This window comes from Rhamphochromis longiceps, linkage group LG3 (assembly GCF_057381845.1).
Source record: "Rhamphochromis longiceps isolate RC_006_pf linkage group LG3, R_longiceps_female_GT1.1, whole genome shotgun sequence".
Lineage (NCBI taxonomy): Eukaryota > Metazoa > Chordata > Actinopteri > Cichliformes > Cichlidae > Rhamphochromis > Rhamphochromis longiceps.
In genome coordinates this window covers 40,056,426-40,070,999 of record NC_140559.1, presented here as the reverse complement: position 1 = coordinate 40,070,999, position 14,574 = coordinate 40,056,426, and the positions used below count along the sequence as shown (strand labels likewise).

Below are 14,574 nucleotides of genomic sequence, written 5' to 3'. Positions count from 1 at the left end.
TTTGCATAGTAAGCTAACGATTGATAAGACGATGTCAGAGGAATTGGTGCGCAAATTATCATCACTCACCAATCAGTGCTGTCGCTCTCTATACACAGTTCGCGCGATTGCAAAGTGAAAGCAAAAAACAAGCGCAAATTCAAACGCGATTTCAATATGTCACATATTGACAGTGGCTCACCGATGCCAATGACATAATTACCCAGCTACATTTCCGAAAGAATGCAAAAGCATTGACATATATTTTTCCTTTCTACAATAGCCCGAGCCCTGTATCTGATTGAGGAATCACTCATCTTTGGAAAAGAGAGTTTATTACAGAGAAATGGCTCTTTCCAAAATAAAAGCTATACTATACGCTTCTTCTGGGCTATATTCTCAGCAGCATATTAAACATATCAGGTCCCCATAAGGAAAATCATGTGCTAACGGCTGTCTAAATGACTCGGGTAAAGTTTGTAGCATGCTTGTTGTTTTTGTCTGCTTCCACTTGTCTTTGCACTAGGATGATGTCGGCGTAAATGTGCAGTCATATTCGTTGTGTTCCCACTAGTGCTTTCAGGTTAATCTCGTTGAAATGACCTTAACGCCACAACACTGCAAATCTCCGTTAACGAGCTACCCCTGATCGCCCGTGCATGGGGCTGGACAGCGTCAACATGTTAACGAGCTAACTGCGCTAACACACTAGTTCCCACCCATGTAATTAAGCATTGCGTGGCACATCCAACATACTGTTTTACTTTAGTCCATGATGCGCTTACCTTCAGGGTCATACGTCACATGAAAACCAAAATAGTTCCAAACGCCAGATCTGAATGAGGGTGGGGGAGGTTCAATTTGCCATGTTGCAAGGAGAGCTTAACTTCTGTCTCGCTAGCTTGCCCTACGCTCTTCCTTTTGACGATGCTGTCTGTGTTGAGCGCTCAGTGGATCTGCGCTCGACAGTGCAGCCTAGGCGGAGTAGTCGAACACAGATTCACTGAGCGCTCAACACAGACAGCATCGTCAGAAGGAAAGTTGATAAAATAAATTACAAATTTTGTATTGTTCGATACATATGCGTACTGAACCGAAAGCACTGTATCGAACGGTTCAATATCGATACGAATATCGTTGCACCCCTAGTAAACACTGTATATGAGAGTTGTGTTGGATCTGATTGTTCAGTGGTCAGCATGGTGATGGCTGAGGGATCAAAGCTGTTCCTTAGTTTGTTAGTTCTTGTCTTTATGGCTCTGAAATGTCTGCCTGAAGGTAGACGTTCACACAGTGCATGACGTGGGTGAGATGGATCCTGAAGGATTTTCTTCGTGTTCCTGAGACTGCGGGAGCTGTGCAGTTCTTCAAGTGAGGGCAAAGGATGGCCGACTATCCTCTGGGTGACCTGTATAACCCTGTGGAGCTATTTCCTCTGTGCTACTGTGCAGCTGTGCTATACAGTTCTTCATGTAGCACAGTATGCTATCAAAAACCAGCTACAGGTCAGGGTGTTTGAGAATATCTCAGTGCATCCTGATGAAACAATCCTGCCTCTGGCCTGGTTTTGACTGTCTTTGTGCTGATTGTAGCAATTTTACTAAGTGGGATGTGGCCGTGATCAAAACAGTTATCAGTGGTCAGACTGGCCCGAGGTGTGGTTTAAACCTGTAGCCTGTTTGAGGTTGATTTTTTTTCACTCACGTTACTCTCATGTTTTAAACAGCAGAATTTTTATGTTTCTATTTGTCTCTAACTGGATATTTTTCTGTGAACAGTTCCCAGTAAGCCCACTGTGACCCTGCAGCCATCCTGGACTCAGATATACAGCGGTGAGACAGTCACTGTCAGATGTGAGATTCAGGGAGGTGAAGGAGCTCAGTGGACGTATGAATGGAGAGCAGCCAAGTTAAACACACCTCCAACATCCAATGAATACAGAATCATCAGAGCTACTGAGTCTGACAGTGGAGGATACAGCTGCCGGGGCAGAAGGGACTATTTCTTCTCAGAGTGGAGTGATATCATCACACTGACTGTATCATGTAAGATCTTTCATCCAGAGTATCTAAATAAGGAAAAAGCACTTCTTCTTTCTTACAGCTTTATAACTGTCTTTCATGTTGGTCAGTAAAATGTTTCGTTTTTATTCCAACAACAAAAACCTGAACAGCAGCTTTTTATTCACAGTGAAGAGAACAAAACATATGAGAGTAACTTCTCTGCTGTGCAGCTCTAATACATGAAAGATGAAATGCAGAACAAATGCTGAATCTGTCTCAGCTGCTCCACCACATCCACTAAGAAACATTAAATCCACTGATTGTTCCGCATGTGTGTTTTTAACTTAGAAATGCAGCAAATTAAATATGAAAGATTAGTGTTGTGTTTGTGTGATAGTTGTACAGTTTGTTGCAGCTTCACCATTAAAGTTATGTGATATTTATTATTTCCATATTTCCACCAAGTTATTTCAACTGGTTTGATTCAGTCATTGACTTTTGTTCTTTTTCTAAACTGAACTGCAGATAAACCAAAGGCCAAACTGAGAGCTGATAACACAGCTGTTCCAGTAGGGGGCAGTGTGACCCTGACCTGCTCTGTGAACCCATCATCATCATCTGGATGGAAATACTACTGGTACAGAGATGAGAAATCCTCTGAAGCCCTGACCACACAAGATGCAGTTTTCCACTCAAATGGACAAATCAGTGTCTCACAGGAAGGACTCTACAGGTGCAGAGGAGGAAGAGGAAACCCAGTTTACTACACAGAGGACAGCCAGTCAGTCAGGATTGGGAAAACTGGTCAGTTTAACATGAAGTCAGATAAATTCCTGATTAAGGAGGAAGATGAAGAACAAAAGGCATTAACATTTTTGACATTCATGTGTTTTTATTGTACTTTCTTGAACAGTAACAGCCTCAAACAGGCCTGTTGTGACTCTGTATCCAAACTGGTCTGAGATATACAGAGGAGAGACGATCACTGTCAGATGTGAGATCCATGGAGGAGACACTGAGTGGGATTATGAGTGGGAAACAAACAGCAGGATAAAAGCTCCAAATCAAAATGAACACAGGATTAGATCTGCTTCATCATCCAACAGTGGAAACTATCGCTGTAAGGGCCGAATGAAAAGTTCACAGCATGAAACAACAGAGTGGAGTGATTCAGTCACACTGACAGTTTCTGACAGTAAGTAGAGTCATAGTTCATTTAACCTGGAAATAGAAACAGTTTGTAAAAATGTGTTTTTATTAGTACATGTTGAGATATTTGACATGTTTAGATAGTCTCACTCTGAAAGTTCATCATAAATATTTGTGAGTCAACATTTTAGTGACATTGAATTCAGAGTTAAGAGACGAAAGATTGAGAGCAAATCTTTGTTGAACAGATGAACCCCGTCCTGTCCTCACTGTGTCTCCATCATGGCTGAGTCCTGGAGCCTCAGTAACTCTGAACTGTGAGGTTGAACATCCGTCTGCAGGATGGAGCTTCTACTGGTATAAAGCTGTTCCTGATCTATCAGAGGAATCCTCCAGTTATGAGCTGCTACCTGATGGCAGTGGGACTGCACAGGACTCCTACATCATTCATGGACAGACACACACAGCAGGATATGTGTGCAGAGCTGGAAGAGGAGACCCAGAGTATCACACTGATCACAGTCAACCAAAGTTTGTCTGGTCTGCAGGTCAGTTTGATTCTGTTTATCCTCTCAATAATCCAATTTTATTTCTTAACTTTTGTTCACCAATTTTTCACCAAAATTCAGCTCATTAAAATTCAATAATGACAATTAAATGTTTGTGTACATTGAATATTTCCAAATCTCTCTATGATCAAACTGAAATTCATTGTTTCTTTTTATTATTTTTGCACTTTCATAATGTGACAATATGAAAACAGCGCATATTACATTTTAAATGTTTTCTCTTTGCAATAAATATTTTTAATTTGGATGTTTAAACTCATTTTATTATTTATGCTTGTTATTTTTTTACATAAGATTTTGATAAACAAAGAATATTTTCACTGTGATATTTTGATCCCAACATCTGTGAGCTTTGTCTCTTCACTACATGTTGTTTCCAGATGTTCATTCAGCAGCGTCTCTCACAGTGAGTCCTGACAGAGTGCAACACTTCACCTCTGACTCTGTCTCACTGACCTGTGAGGGAAACTTCACTGAGTGGAGAGTGAGGAAGTTCTCTGAGGACGGCCGACTCTCTGACTGTAGGAGAATGACTGGATCCACATGTGACATCAACACATCAGAGTCAGATACTGCAGTGTACTGGTGTGAGTCTGGATCAGGAGAGTTCAGCAGTGCAGTCAACATCACTGTACAGAGTATGTTATTATACATTTACTTCTTGGATCTGAATGATTTAGATGTCACATGAACATTTGTCCCAGCTTTGCTGTATGTGAAGTCATTTCATGTGGGAAAAATAAAACACATACAGCAGTTTTTAAATATCCAAGATCAGATCTTCATGATGAACATTTGTACAATCTGTTCTTATAATTGTTTGTCAGCTTTTTCTCAAAGTGTGCACCAGCTGATGTGACTGAAACAATTGTGTGTGATTGTGTCACAGATGATGGTAATGGTCCTATCCTGGTGAGTCCTGTTCATCCTGTGACTGAGGGAGCTTCTGTTAGTCTGAGCTGCAGTTTGAGAACACAAAAAATACTTTCCAATGTGTTTTTCTATCACAATGACAAACTTCTTCAAAATGATCCCCGAGGGGAGCTGAAGATCTCTGCAGTGTCAAAGTCTGATGAAGGTTTCTACAAGTGTCAGTACTCAGGAAGAGAGTCAGCACAGAGCTGGATGTCAGTTAAAGGTGAGCAGGATCAAAACATCTGATGGATTTTGTAAATGAGTTTAATGACTGAGAAGGAACATTAGATTGTCTGATTTAAGTCTCAAAGTCACTTGGCTCTATTTTATAAATGCATTTATTTATAAGATTATAATTTATTAATAATTAATTTCTGTTTGTTGTTACAGTAACTGTGTCAGGAGCTGACAGCTCTTCATCTCCTGTGTGGTTGATTGTTGGACTGGTTTGTGGAGTCTCTCTCATTATTATTCTCCTGCTCTTGTTGTATCGCTGCAGACAGTCCAAGTGTAAGAGTCTCTTTTCTGTTATCTTTATTGTTGTTATTATTATTAGTAGTAGTATTAGTATTGATATTGACATTTCATTGAGTATCTGTCACGGTTAGTAAACTAAAACACAACTATCACAGAACCTAGAAAGTTATCCAAATAAAAAAAACTAGGAAACCAAATTTCTGCAAACCTTATTAAAACAAACTATGATGAAGGATTTGACAGTAAAGGAAGTTTGAGGCAGTCTATAAAACACAGGATAATGAGATGATGGGAAACAGGTGGGAACACAGTGATAACTAATGCCCCTTTTCCATTAGTACAGGGGTGGGCAACTCCAGGCCTCGAGGACCGGTGTCCCTGCAGGTTTTAGATGTGTTTAGATGTGTCCTTGAACCAACACAGCTGATTTAAAAATTAGGTCCTCAACATGTCCTGAAGTTCTCCAGAGGTAACGAACTAATAATGTGATTCAGATGTGTTGACCCAAGGTGAGATCTAAAACCTGCAGGACAACGGCCCTCGGGGCCTGGAATTGCCCACCCCTGCATTAGTACCTACTTGGATCAACTCACAACTATTCGAATCGTATTGATTGGTTTTCTATTACAATCAAGTACCACCTAATGTGTGTGGTCATCCTAATAGCAATGTGGCTGAGCATCCTGTGACGTAATTAGTATGCGTCACACACACTACAATGAAGGTGGATGTTGAGGCGATGATAAACCTGCTGCTCAATCTGTGAATTTTCGTCAGACTCTGGGACCACGATGTTGCTTTTGTAGCTGTTTTCCTCATTGCTGGGTTTCAAAAATGGCTGTTTTTATTTTCATCAACGTAATACTCTCATAAGTCATTGAGTGATGCCACTGAGCAGTCAATCAGTGGGTTGCAGGCTGTTGACGTCACATTTTGGGATCGCCTCGGATCGCCTGGAACTCTGGCTGAGTAAATACTGAAAAAGTACCTGGTAACAGGAACTATGACCAGGGCCCTGTTTCAGGAAGCCGGTTTAGTGGAAAAACTGAGTAAGTATACCCTGAGTTAACGAAAACTCTGGGTTTTCGGTTTCACAAAGCGAGTTCAGCTGCAGCCTGAGTGAGTCACTATGACGACACACTCCGTGAAGCTAACCTGCCCCCTAGCAGGTTTACTACAACTAACCCTGACTGTCTCCGCCCCTTTGTCGGAAACCTGACAGTAGGAAGTGTCGGACATGGCGTGCCACTTCCTTGAAGAGCCAGTAGATCGTGAAGCCCAAATTCTCCGCAGAGCTCTCCACCGGGAGAGAGTGATCAGAGCGCGTTTGGACATTTTATCATTTCCTGATGATTTTCTGTGCGAACGTTACCGTTTCTCAGCACAATCTATAATTTATTTGGATAACATCCTCAGGCCATATATTACGCATGTGACACATCGCGGACATGCTCTCAGTTCATTGCATATTATTTGTATTGCACTTCGGTTTCTTGCAAACGGGAGCTTTCTGTATAATATTGGTGACGCTGAGCACGTTTCCAAGGCTACCGTCTGTCGGGCAGTCAGGAATGTTACAGTTGCACTGAAACGTCTCCTGTACTCGTCTGTGGTGTTCCCCGGTCACAGACCCACAAGATTTATCAAAGAGGGATGCCACAAAATTGCAGGTATCAGGATGAACAAAACTTAATTTATGATGTGGTGATACTTGGACTACTACTTAAATTGCACATTTATTTTCAGGGTTACCAGGCGTGATTGGCTATACAGATGGCACTCACATTCCAATCATTGCTCCTTCAGTAAATGAAGGAGACTATGTGAACAGGAAGTCTTTCCACAGCATTAATGTACAGGTACATAGTTCCCTGTAGCATGTCAAACTAACAAATTATTTCATTATAGTAATGGATGCTAATTTGTGTTCTCTGCACTGTGAAGATCATATGTGATGCTGCCAACATTATCACAAATGTGGAAGCCAAGTGGCCAGGCTCTGTCCATGACTCACAAATATTCCGTGAATGTACACTGAGCACAAAATTTGGACATGGTGAGTTGAGAATACTGTAAAATATATAAAGACCAATTGCTTCAGGGACATTTGAACTGAAGTGTATCCTTCTGTCTTAGGAGAGTTCACTGGCTACTTGCTTGGTGATAGGGGGTATCCATGTTTACCCTATTTGCTTACCCCTTACCCTGACCCTGAACCGGGCCCACAGCAGCGATATAATCTGGCTAATTGCAGGACAAGAGCCAGAATTGAAATGACTATCGGAATGCTTAAGGCCCGGTTCCAGTGCCTGCAAAGACTCAGGGTCACCCCAGAAAGGGCATGTGACATTATTGTGGCATGTGTGATTCTTCACAACATTGCCACAATTAGAGGAGAACACTGTCCTTCTGAACCAAACATCAGCAGTGATCCAAACCATGAACATCCTGACCCTCCCACGGACATACAAGATGGAAGTGCAGTCAGAGACACCATATGTCACAATCATTTCTTTTGACCCATCACCTCAACATGTTGAAAGAAGAATAAACAGATTTTTTGTTCAACTGGCTTTATTGGTCGCCTGTGTTTCCTGTACACAAAGTATTAAAAGATGTAAACCTCATAAAGTGTCTCTGTTGCTTCCTCCTCTGTAACAGCTGTCAATGTTTCTTCATTATTTTCCTGTAGTAAAGAAATAAACAACATTGCTGTTCTACTGTAAACTCATATAATCTGTGGAGTATTACTCACAACTGCATGTTGGTCTGGCTCAACAGGAGGCTGCACCAGATGCAGTACACCATCACCATCAACTGATAGAATATGAGGTTTATACAGGTCACTTATAACTTACAAGGGACCAAATGGCAATTAACAAACATACCAAGCACCTTACACTTCATTGTCATTATGCTCTCAAAGACAACCAAGACTGAGGGAAGGCAAAATCAGTAGGAAAATAACTTCACTACAAAATAATTCATTATGGTAAAGAGTTTATCAAATGAATGAGTAGCACTGCAAAGGTGACTGTGAAGAAAGGATGTATGCACATCATGTATTATTTTGAATTTACCCCCTATGTAGGCACTTGTGTCTTGCGGGGTTATTGCCTCAGAGGATGTCCCCGCAGAGATGCCTTCGGCCACAGGGCGCCCACTGTTTTGGCTGAGGGCCAACTGCTCAGCCTCTGTGAGTGGTGGTGGTGGAGGACCCCCACCTGTTTTTCGGGCCTCCGCTTTTTTTCTGTTGGCTATAACGGGTCACATTTGAGCATACAGAGTAAGCAAATATGTACTTGTAATGTGCTCAGATAATTTCAATAAGTGCTTACAGAAAGAAAATTAATGTAGCCTCTAACTGCAATTAATTTACATGGGACAAACAGACCAAGCACTATGGCTCATAATACAATTACACCTTACCTGTTTGGACTATATTTTTATATTTCATTTTTACTTGCTGCCAGGCACGTTTGGGGCCTGTTGGGTTGCACCTGCGCTCACACCACATCACAAAATAAAATGTATAAAATAACAAATAAAATAACATATGATAAAATAACGTGTTAAATGGGTGGAAATCCCTCGATCAATGTTTAAATTAACACTCACGCATTGACTCTGTCGGCTATGTTTTGCCATGCATGCTTTTGCAGCTGTGGCTGTGTTACTTTTTTCCGCGGAATTTGCATGTTATCGGCATATGCTGCCATCAGAATTTCGGCCTCAAGCGCTGTGAAATACATTGACCGCGCCTTCTTTCCCTCCGTCTCCATGGTGACTCGCTTAATCTGTGCTCCGCTTATCAGGGCTTTATGTATCCTCGTCCGCGCGCTTCACTTGGGGTTAAAGCAACTCCGCGTTGACTGAACTAATTGTTATCAGCCTTTCTGAAACGGAATATTCCGAGTTGGACAGTTCGGGGTTACTCAACCGTGAGTGTCGTTTTTCACTCTGAGTTTTCCAAACCGGCTTCCTGAAACAGGGCCCAGGGCCCTATTTCAAGAAGCCGGTTTAGAAAACTCAGAGTGAAAAACGACACTCACGGTTGAGTAACCCCGAACTGTCCAACTCGGAATATTCCGTTTCAGAAAGGCTGATAACAATTAGTTCAGTCAACGCGGAGTTGCTTTAACCCCAAGTTAAGTGCGCGCACGAGGATACATAAAGCCCTGATTAGTGGAGCACAGATTAAGCGAGTCACCATGGAGACAGAGGGAAAGAAGGCGCGGTCAATGTATTTTACAGCGCTTGAGGCCGAAATTCTGATGGCAGCATATGCCGATAACATGCAAATTTTGCGGAAAAAAAGTAACACAGCCTCAGCTGCAAAAGAAAGGGAGCATGCATGGCAAAACATAGCCGACAGAGTCAATGCGTGAGTGTTAATTTAAACATTGATCTAGGGATTTCCACCCATTTAACACGTTATTTTATTATATTTTATTTTATTTTTTATTTTATACATTTCATTTTGTGATGTGAGCGCAGGTGCAACCCAACAGGCCCCAAACGTTCCTGGCAGCAAGTAAAAATGAAATATAAAAATATAGTCCAAACAGGTAAGGTGTAATTGTATTATGAGCCATAGTGCTTGCCTGTTTGTCCGATGTAAATCAATTGCAGTTAGAGGCTACATTAATTTTCTTTCTGTAAGCACTTATTGAAATTATCTGAGCACATTACAAGTACATATTTGCTTACTCTGTATGCTCAAATGTGACCCGTTATAGCCACTAGAAAAAAAGCGGAGGCCCGAAAAACAGGTGGGGGTCCTCCACCACCACCACTCACAGAGGCTGAGCAGTTGGCTTCCACATTTGTGATAATGTTGGCAGCATCACATATGATCTTCACAGTGCAGAGAACACAAATTAGCATCCATTACTATAATGAAATAATTTGTTAGTTTGAAATGCTACAGGGAACTATGTACCTGTACATTAATGCTGTGGAAAGACTTCCTGTTCACATAGTCTCCTTCATTTACTGAAGGAGCAATGATTGGAATGTGAGTGCCATCTATACAGCCAATCACGCCTGGGAACCCTGAAAATAAATGTAAAATTTAAGTAGTAGTTCAAATATCACCACATCATGAATTAAGTTTCGTTCATACTGATACCTGCAATTTTGTGGAATCCCTCTTTGATAAATCTTGTGGGTCTGTGACCGGGGAACACCACAAACGAGTACAGGAGACGTTTCAGTGCAACTGTAACATTCCTGACTGCCCGACAGACGGTAGCCTTGGAAACGTGCTCAGCGTCACCAATATTATACAGAAAGCTCCCGTTTGCAAAAAACGAAGTGCAATACAAATAATATGTACAGAACTGAGAGGATGTACGCGATGTGTCACATGAGCAATATTAGGCCTGAGGATGTTATTCAAATAAATTATAGATTGTGCTGAAAAACGGTAACGTTCGCACAGACAATCATCAGGAAATGATAAAATGTCCGAACGCGCTCTAATCACTCTCTCCCGGCGGAGAGCTCTGCGGAGAATTTGGGCTTCAACATCTACTGGCTCTTCAAGGAAGGGACACGCCATGTCTGACACTTCCTACAGTCAGGTTTCCGACACAGAGGCGGAGAACGTCAGGGTTAGTTGAAGTAAACCTGCTAGGGGGCAGGTTAGCTTCACGGAGTGTGTCGTCATAGTAACTCACTCAGAATTAATCTAAACTCGCTTTGTGAAACCGAAAACCCAGAGTTTTCGTTAACTCAGGGTATACTTACTCAGAGTTTGCACTAAACCGGCTTCCTGAAACAGGGCCCTGATGGAAAACCCTGAAAACCATGGTGAAAACAGGATTTTACAACCTGATTGTATCTTTAACTCAACTGAAAGAATCCACAAATGTTGTTGTTTATATCAGAACAACACAAACAGTAACACCATGATGGGTTCATGCTCTGAAAATATCTGATAGTCCTGTTGTTGACTTAAACACAACTAATGAAACTCTGTAAAAGGTTTTTCTGTTTTTTCATTTATCTTTGAAAAATGTGTCATGTTGGTTTTCATGTGTGAGCCACTGAAACACTGGTGCAGGACATCATGTGAAAAGCACAGAGCAGCTAGAGATGAAACAGTCTTTTAATTTAAGGAAACTGGCACCATGTCATTGGTTTACAATTGTGTAACTAAAATATGAACATTTTAGGTGCAGATAAACCCCCAGATGTCATTTACTCTAATATTGAACTGGAAAACTTTGGAAATAAGTGTGAGTACACAAAACATATACAATGTAGAAAAAAAGCCTGGAAAGTTTTTGAAACGTTTAAAAATGTATTAAATGTTTTTCTTTTGTGGATTCGATCATCTTCACAGGGAAGCATCATAAACCAGAGCAGAGTGCTGTTTACACTAATGTGAAGACAGGAGCTGCAGGTACAGTCACAACAGTCTCATTCAGTGTTTGTACTTGAACGTGTCATCACATCATTATATTGCAGGTAATTATAGGTCAACATGGAGTTTAGTTATTCACTTACTAATCAGTGTTTCAGCTTTGCTGAATCACAGCATCCACAGATTCTGACCCAGACCTCAATCACAAAACACACACATGCAAAGCTGAAGTGTCACAGGCAACAAATGATTTTTACTTAGATTTCTTTCACTGTAGTTGTAAAAAGTTTAAATTCATGTGTATCCAACATGTTTGTATCATATCTGTGCTGAACAAATGTGTGCTGAGCTCTGACGTCTCTTTTAGAGGACAGTCTGATGTATGCTGAGGTCAAACAGCCCAAAAAAGAAAAAGCCAAGAAAAACAAAGGTGAGCAAAGTCTGCCATCATCTCCACTGAATATTGTTCAACATGTTTATCTGCTCTTAAAATGTAAAGCTGTTTATATTAATATTTGTATTCAGGTATTAATTACCTGGATTAATAAAATCTATCATATTCTTTTATCTTTGCATTAGTGGACACTGTCAAGTTTCCTCCTGGTTAATGATATTATTGCTTTCAATGATCTTCTCTTCATTCACAGGAACATCAAGTCCTGCAGCTGATGCAGCAGTTTATTCTGAAGTCACATCAGGAAGCTCTCTCAGTAATTCTGCTGCCATGCAGGCTGATTTATTCTTCACATTATTAAATGTCTTCAGCTCATAATATCTTTACATGTTGGAAATCACTTTGTCTTTTTGTGCTTGTCTTACAGGTCAGTGAGGACAGCTGTAGCAGCAAAGCCAAGAAGAAGCTTTTTATGAAGCCACTCTTGCTCCTCTGCTGCCCAAATATCAGACATGCTCAGCTTTATGTACAGTTACAATATTACATCATAATATCATATAGAGTTAGTACTCTCTTATAGCATAAAAGCATACTATGTTCTATATAATCAGCTGTTTTTATATTCTTAAAGCTTTCTGTATATAAAACTTAACTGAATGTTTCCTGTTTCAACATCAGTGAGAACAAAGTGGGAAATATGTGATCTTTAGTAGCTGATAACTAGAGTTAAAGTCTGCAGTGTTACATTAAAAAGTACTGTTATGGGCACCAACACATACTTTTACTATATTTGTTAAAAAATCTACATTATTTAAAAAAAATGATCTGATCAGTACTGTATGAATTTGAATGTAATGAATGTATTTCTTGATTTCTTTTCTTTTTTGTTTTGTTTTGGGTTTTTTTTTTTTTTGCTTTATCTTAAACATTTTTATTCATTTCATGCATTTATAGTTAGAAGTTTGTCCCTGCCAAATGAACTAAATGAATCAATAACATTCAAACTGATGGTGTGTCATTTACCTGTACCTGTTCCATTGTGTTTAACATTAAATAAAGAAGTCAGCAGTTTTTTTGTAAGTTTCTCCACATGGTGCAACACTTAATTCAGATAGTGTAGGAAGCTACAGAACTGGAAGATCAGATTTATGTTCATAAATCAAATGAATCCATTAAGAGACATGTATGGGCAGAACTTTGTGCCATCAGAAACTGAATTTGAATAAGTTAAATTAGAATTTGAATTGCTCAACTTGAATAAAAGCTTCTAAAACTGAACTATATTTTTAACATTTAAAACAGATTTGAAGGATGGGTCGGGCATATCCTTCGTGGCCCAACCTATCCCAAAATTCATAGCGCGGCCCAGCCAATTCCAGTTTCCAAGAATGGCGGCAGCTACTTAGTTTTAATATTACTCTTATTAATCTTTCTGGGTCACAAAATAAACTTTTAAGATCTTTTCAGGCGAGAATGTAGCTGTGTGCACTTCAAATATCTACTCTGTTTATCAAGACATCACATATTGGCAAAAGTGCTTTTTGTTACCCACCAGCTCGATAGCTAGCCGGGGTTTCAAGGCTCACAAGAGCCGGCGAGAACATCGAACTCCCCGGCACATCATTTTCAGATCCCCGCGGTCTTTGGCTACTCAGGTTAAACATGATTTAAGTCACTTAGATGACTTAAAAAATATATTTTTGCTTTTCTCAGTGTTTTATTTGTTCCTGAGTAAATCATTTTGGCTGAGATTAAAGTTATAGTTTTTACACAGCTGAATACAGTAAATGTCACACAAAACTGATTAAAAAGTGTGAGATGGTAGAATTTACTCCAGTGTCCTGTTATATTTTAGATAGCAAGGAGCAGACGGCTGAGTTTATTATTAAACTTTACTGAGACAATCTGCAAATTTCATTAAAGTTTAATAAACTATCATCTTGTCTTTATTTTTAGTTAGCACAAATCTTAAACACTTAAAGCTGTAAGCTAATAATAATTATATAAGAGCAGATGCATGCTGGTGCAAAAAGCTGCACGTTTTACGTCCAATGGATGCATGATCTGATTAGTCAACTATCAAAATAGGCATTTGTGGCAGCCTTAGTCTGAAGTCATAAAACAAGAATTGTGTATATTTTTTGATGGGTGTATTTTAAAACTGGAAACATGACGATAGAGAACAACCTCTTTGTTCTTCTGAGCGGCCTGTCGTCCTTACACGTGTGTAACAAACTGTCTATTCTGCTGTTTGTCTTTTTATCAGAGGAAACTGAAAACTCTCATGATTTCTGGCTGTGCCTGTGGGTTGAGCCACAAATCTTCTGTTCAGCAGGTTTGATGTTTTCAGCAAACTTCACACAGCAGAGGAAACAAGGAATTCAAAGAGCACCGTGGGAATTTCATAAGCAGCTGTTTTCCTGATTGTTGATTTGTGATTTGCTCATTTAGTCCTTCTGTGTTCAGCTTGTTTGCTACCTGATGTGTTACTACAATATTTTAAGTTATTTATTGCAAGTATTCATTATCAAAAATACATTAAGTCATCATTTAAGGACGTTTTGTGTAATACTTTAGTACAAAATATAATCACTGGGTTGTGTTTGGAGTTGGTTGCCAACAGAGGGAGTCATTTTATTATGACTTCATCTGCTTGGCTGGATGTTAAATATTAGAAGATAAAAGTTGAAGACTTTGACTTCAGAGTCTATTATTTGC

The 14,574-nt window shown here is 40.0% G+C and overlaps 1 protein-coding gene across 1 annotated transcript in view; it reads left to right on the top strand.

The window, feature by feature from the left end:
• LOC146674649 (Fc receptor-like protein 5) overlaps nt 1-14,574 on the top strand; it is a 74,924-nt gene that overhangs the window by 11,826 nt on the left and 48,524 nt on the right. The window contains exons 8-12 of the mRNA XM_085401104.1: nt 1,758-2,024; nt 2,508-2,786; nt 2,902-3,177; nt 3,380-3,679; nt 4,081-4,338. Of these exons, the coding sequence (XP_085257230.1) occupies nt 1,758-2,024; nt 2,508-2,786; nt 2,902-3,177; nt 3,380-3,679; nt 4,081-4,338 (1,380 nt within the window). The remainder of the gene's footprint in view (nt 1-1,757; nt 2,025-2,507; nt 2,787-2,901; nt 3,178-3,379; nt 3,680-4,080; nt 4,339-14,574) is intronic.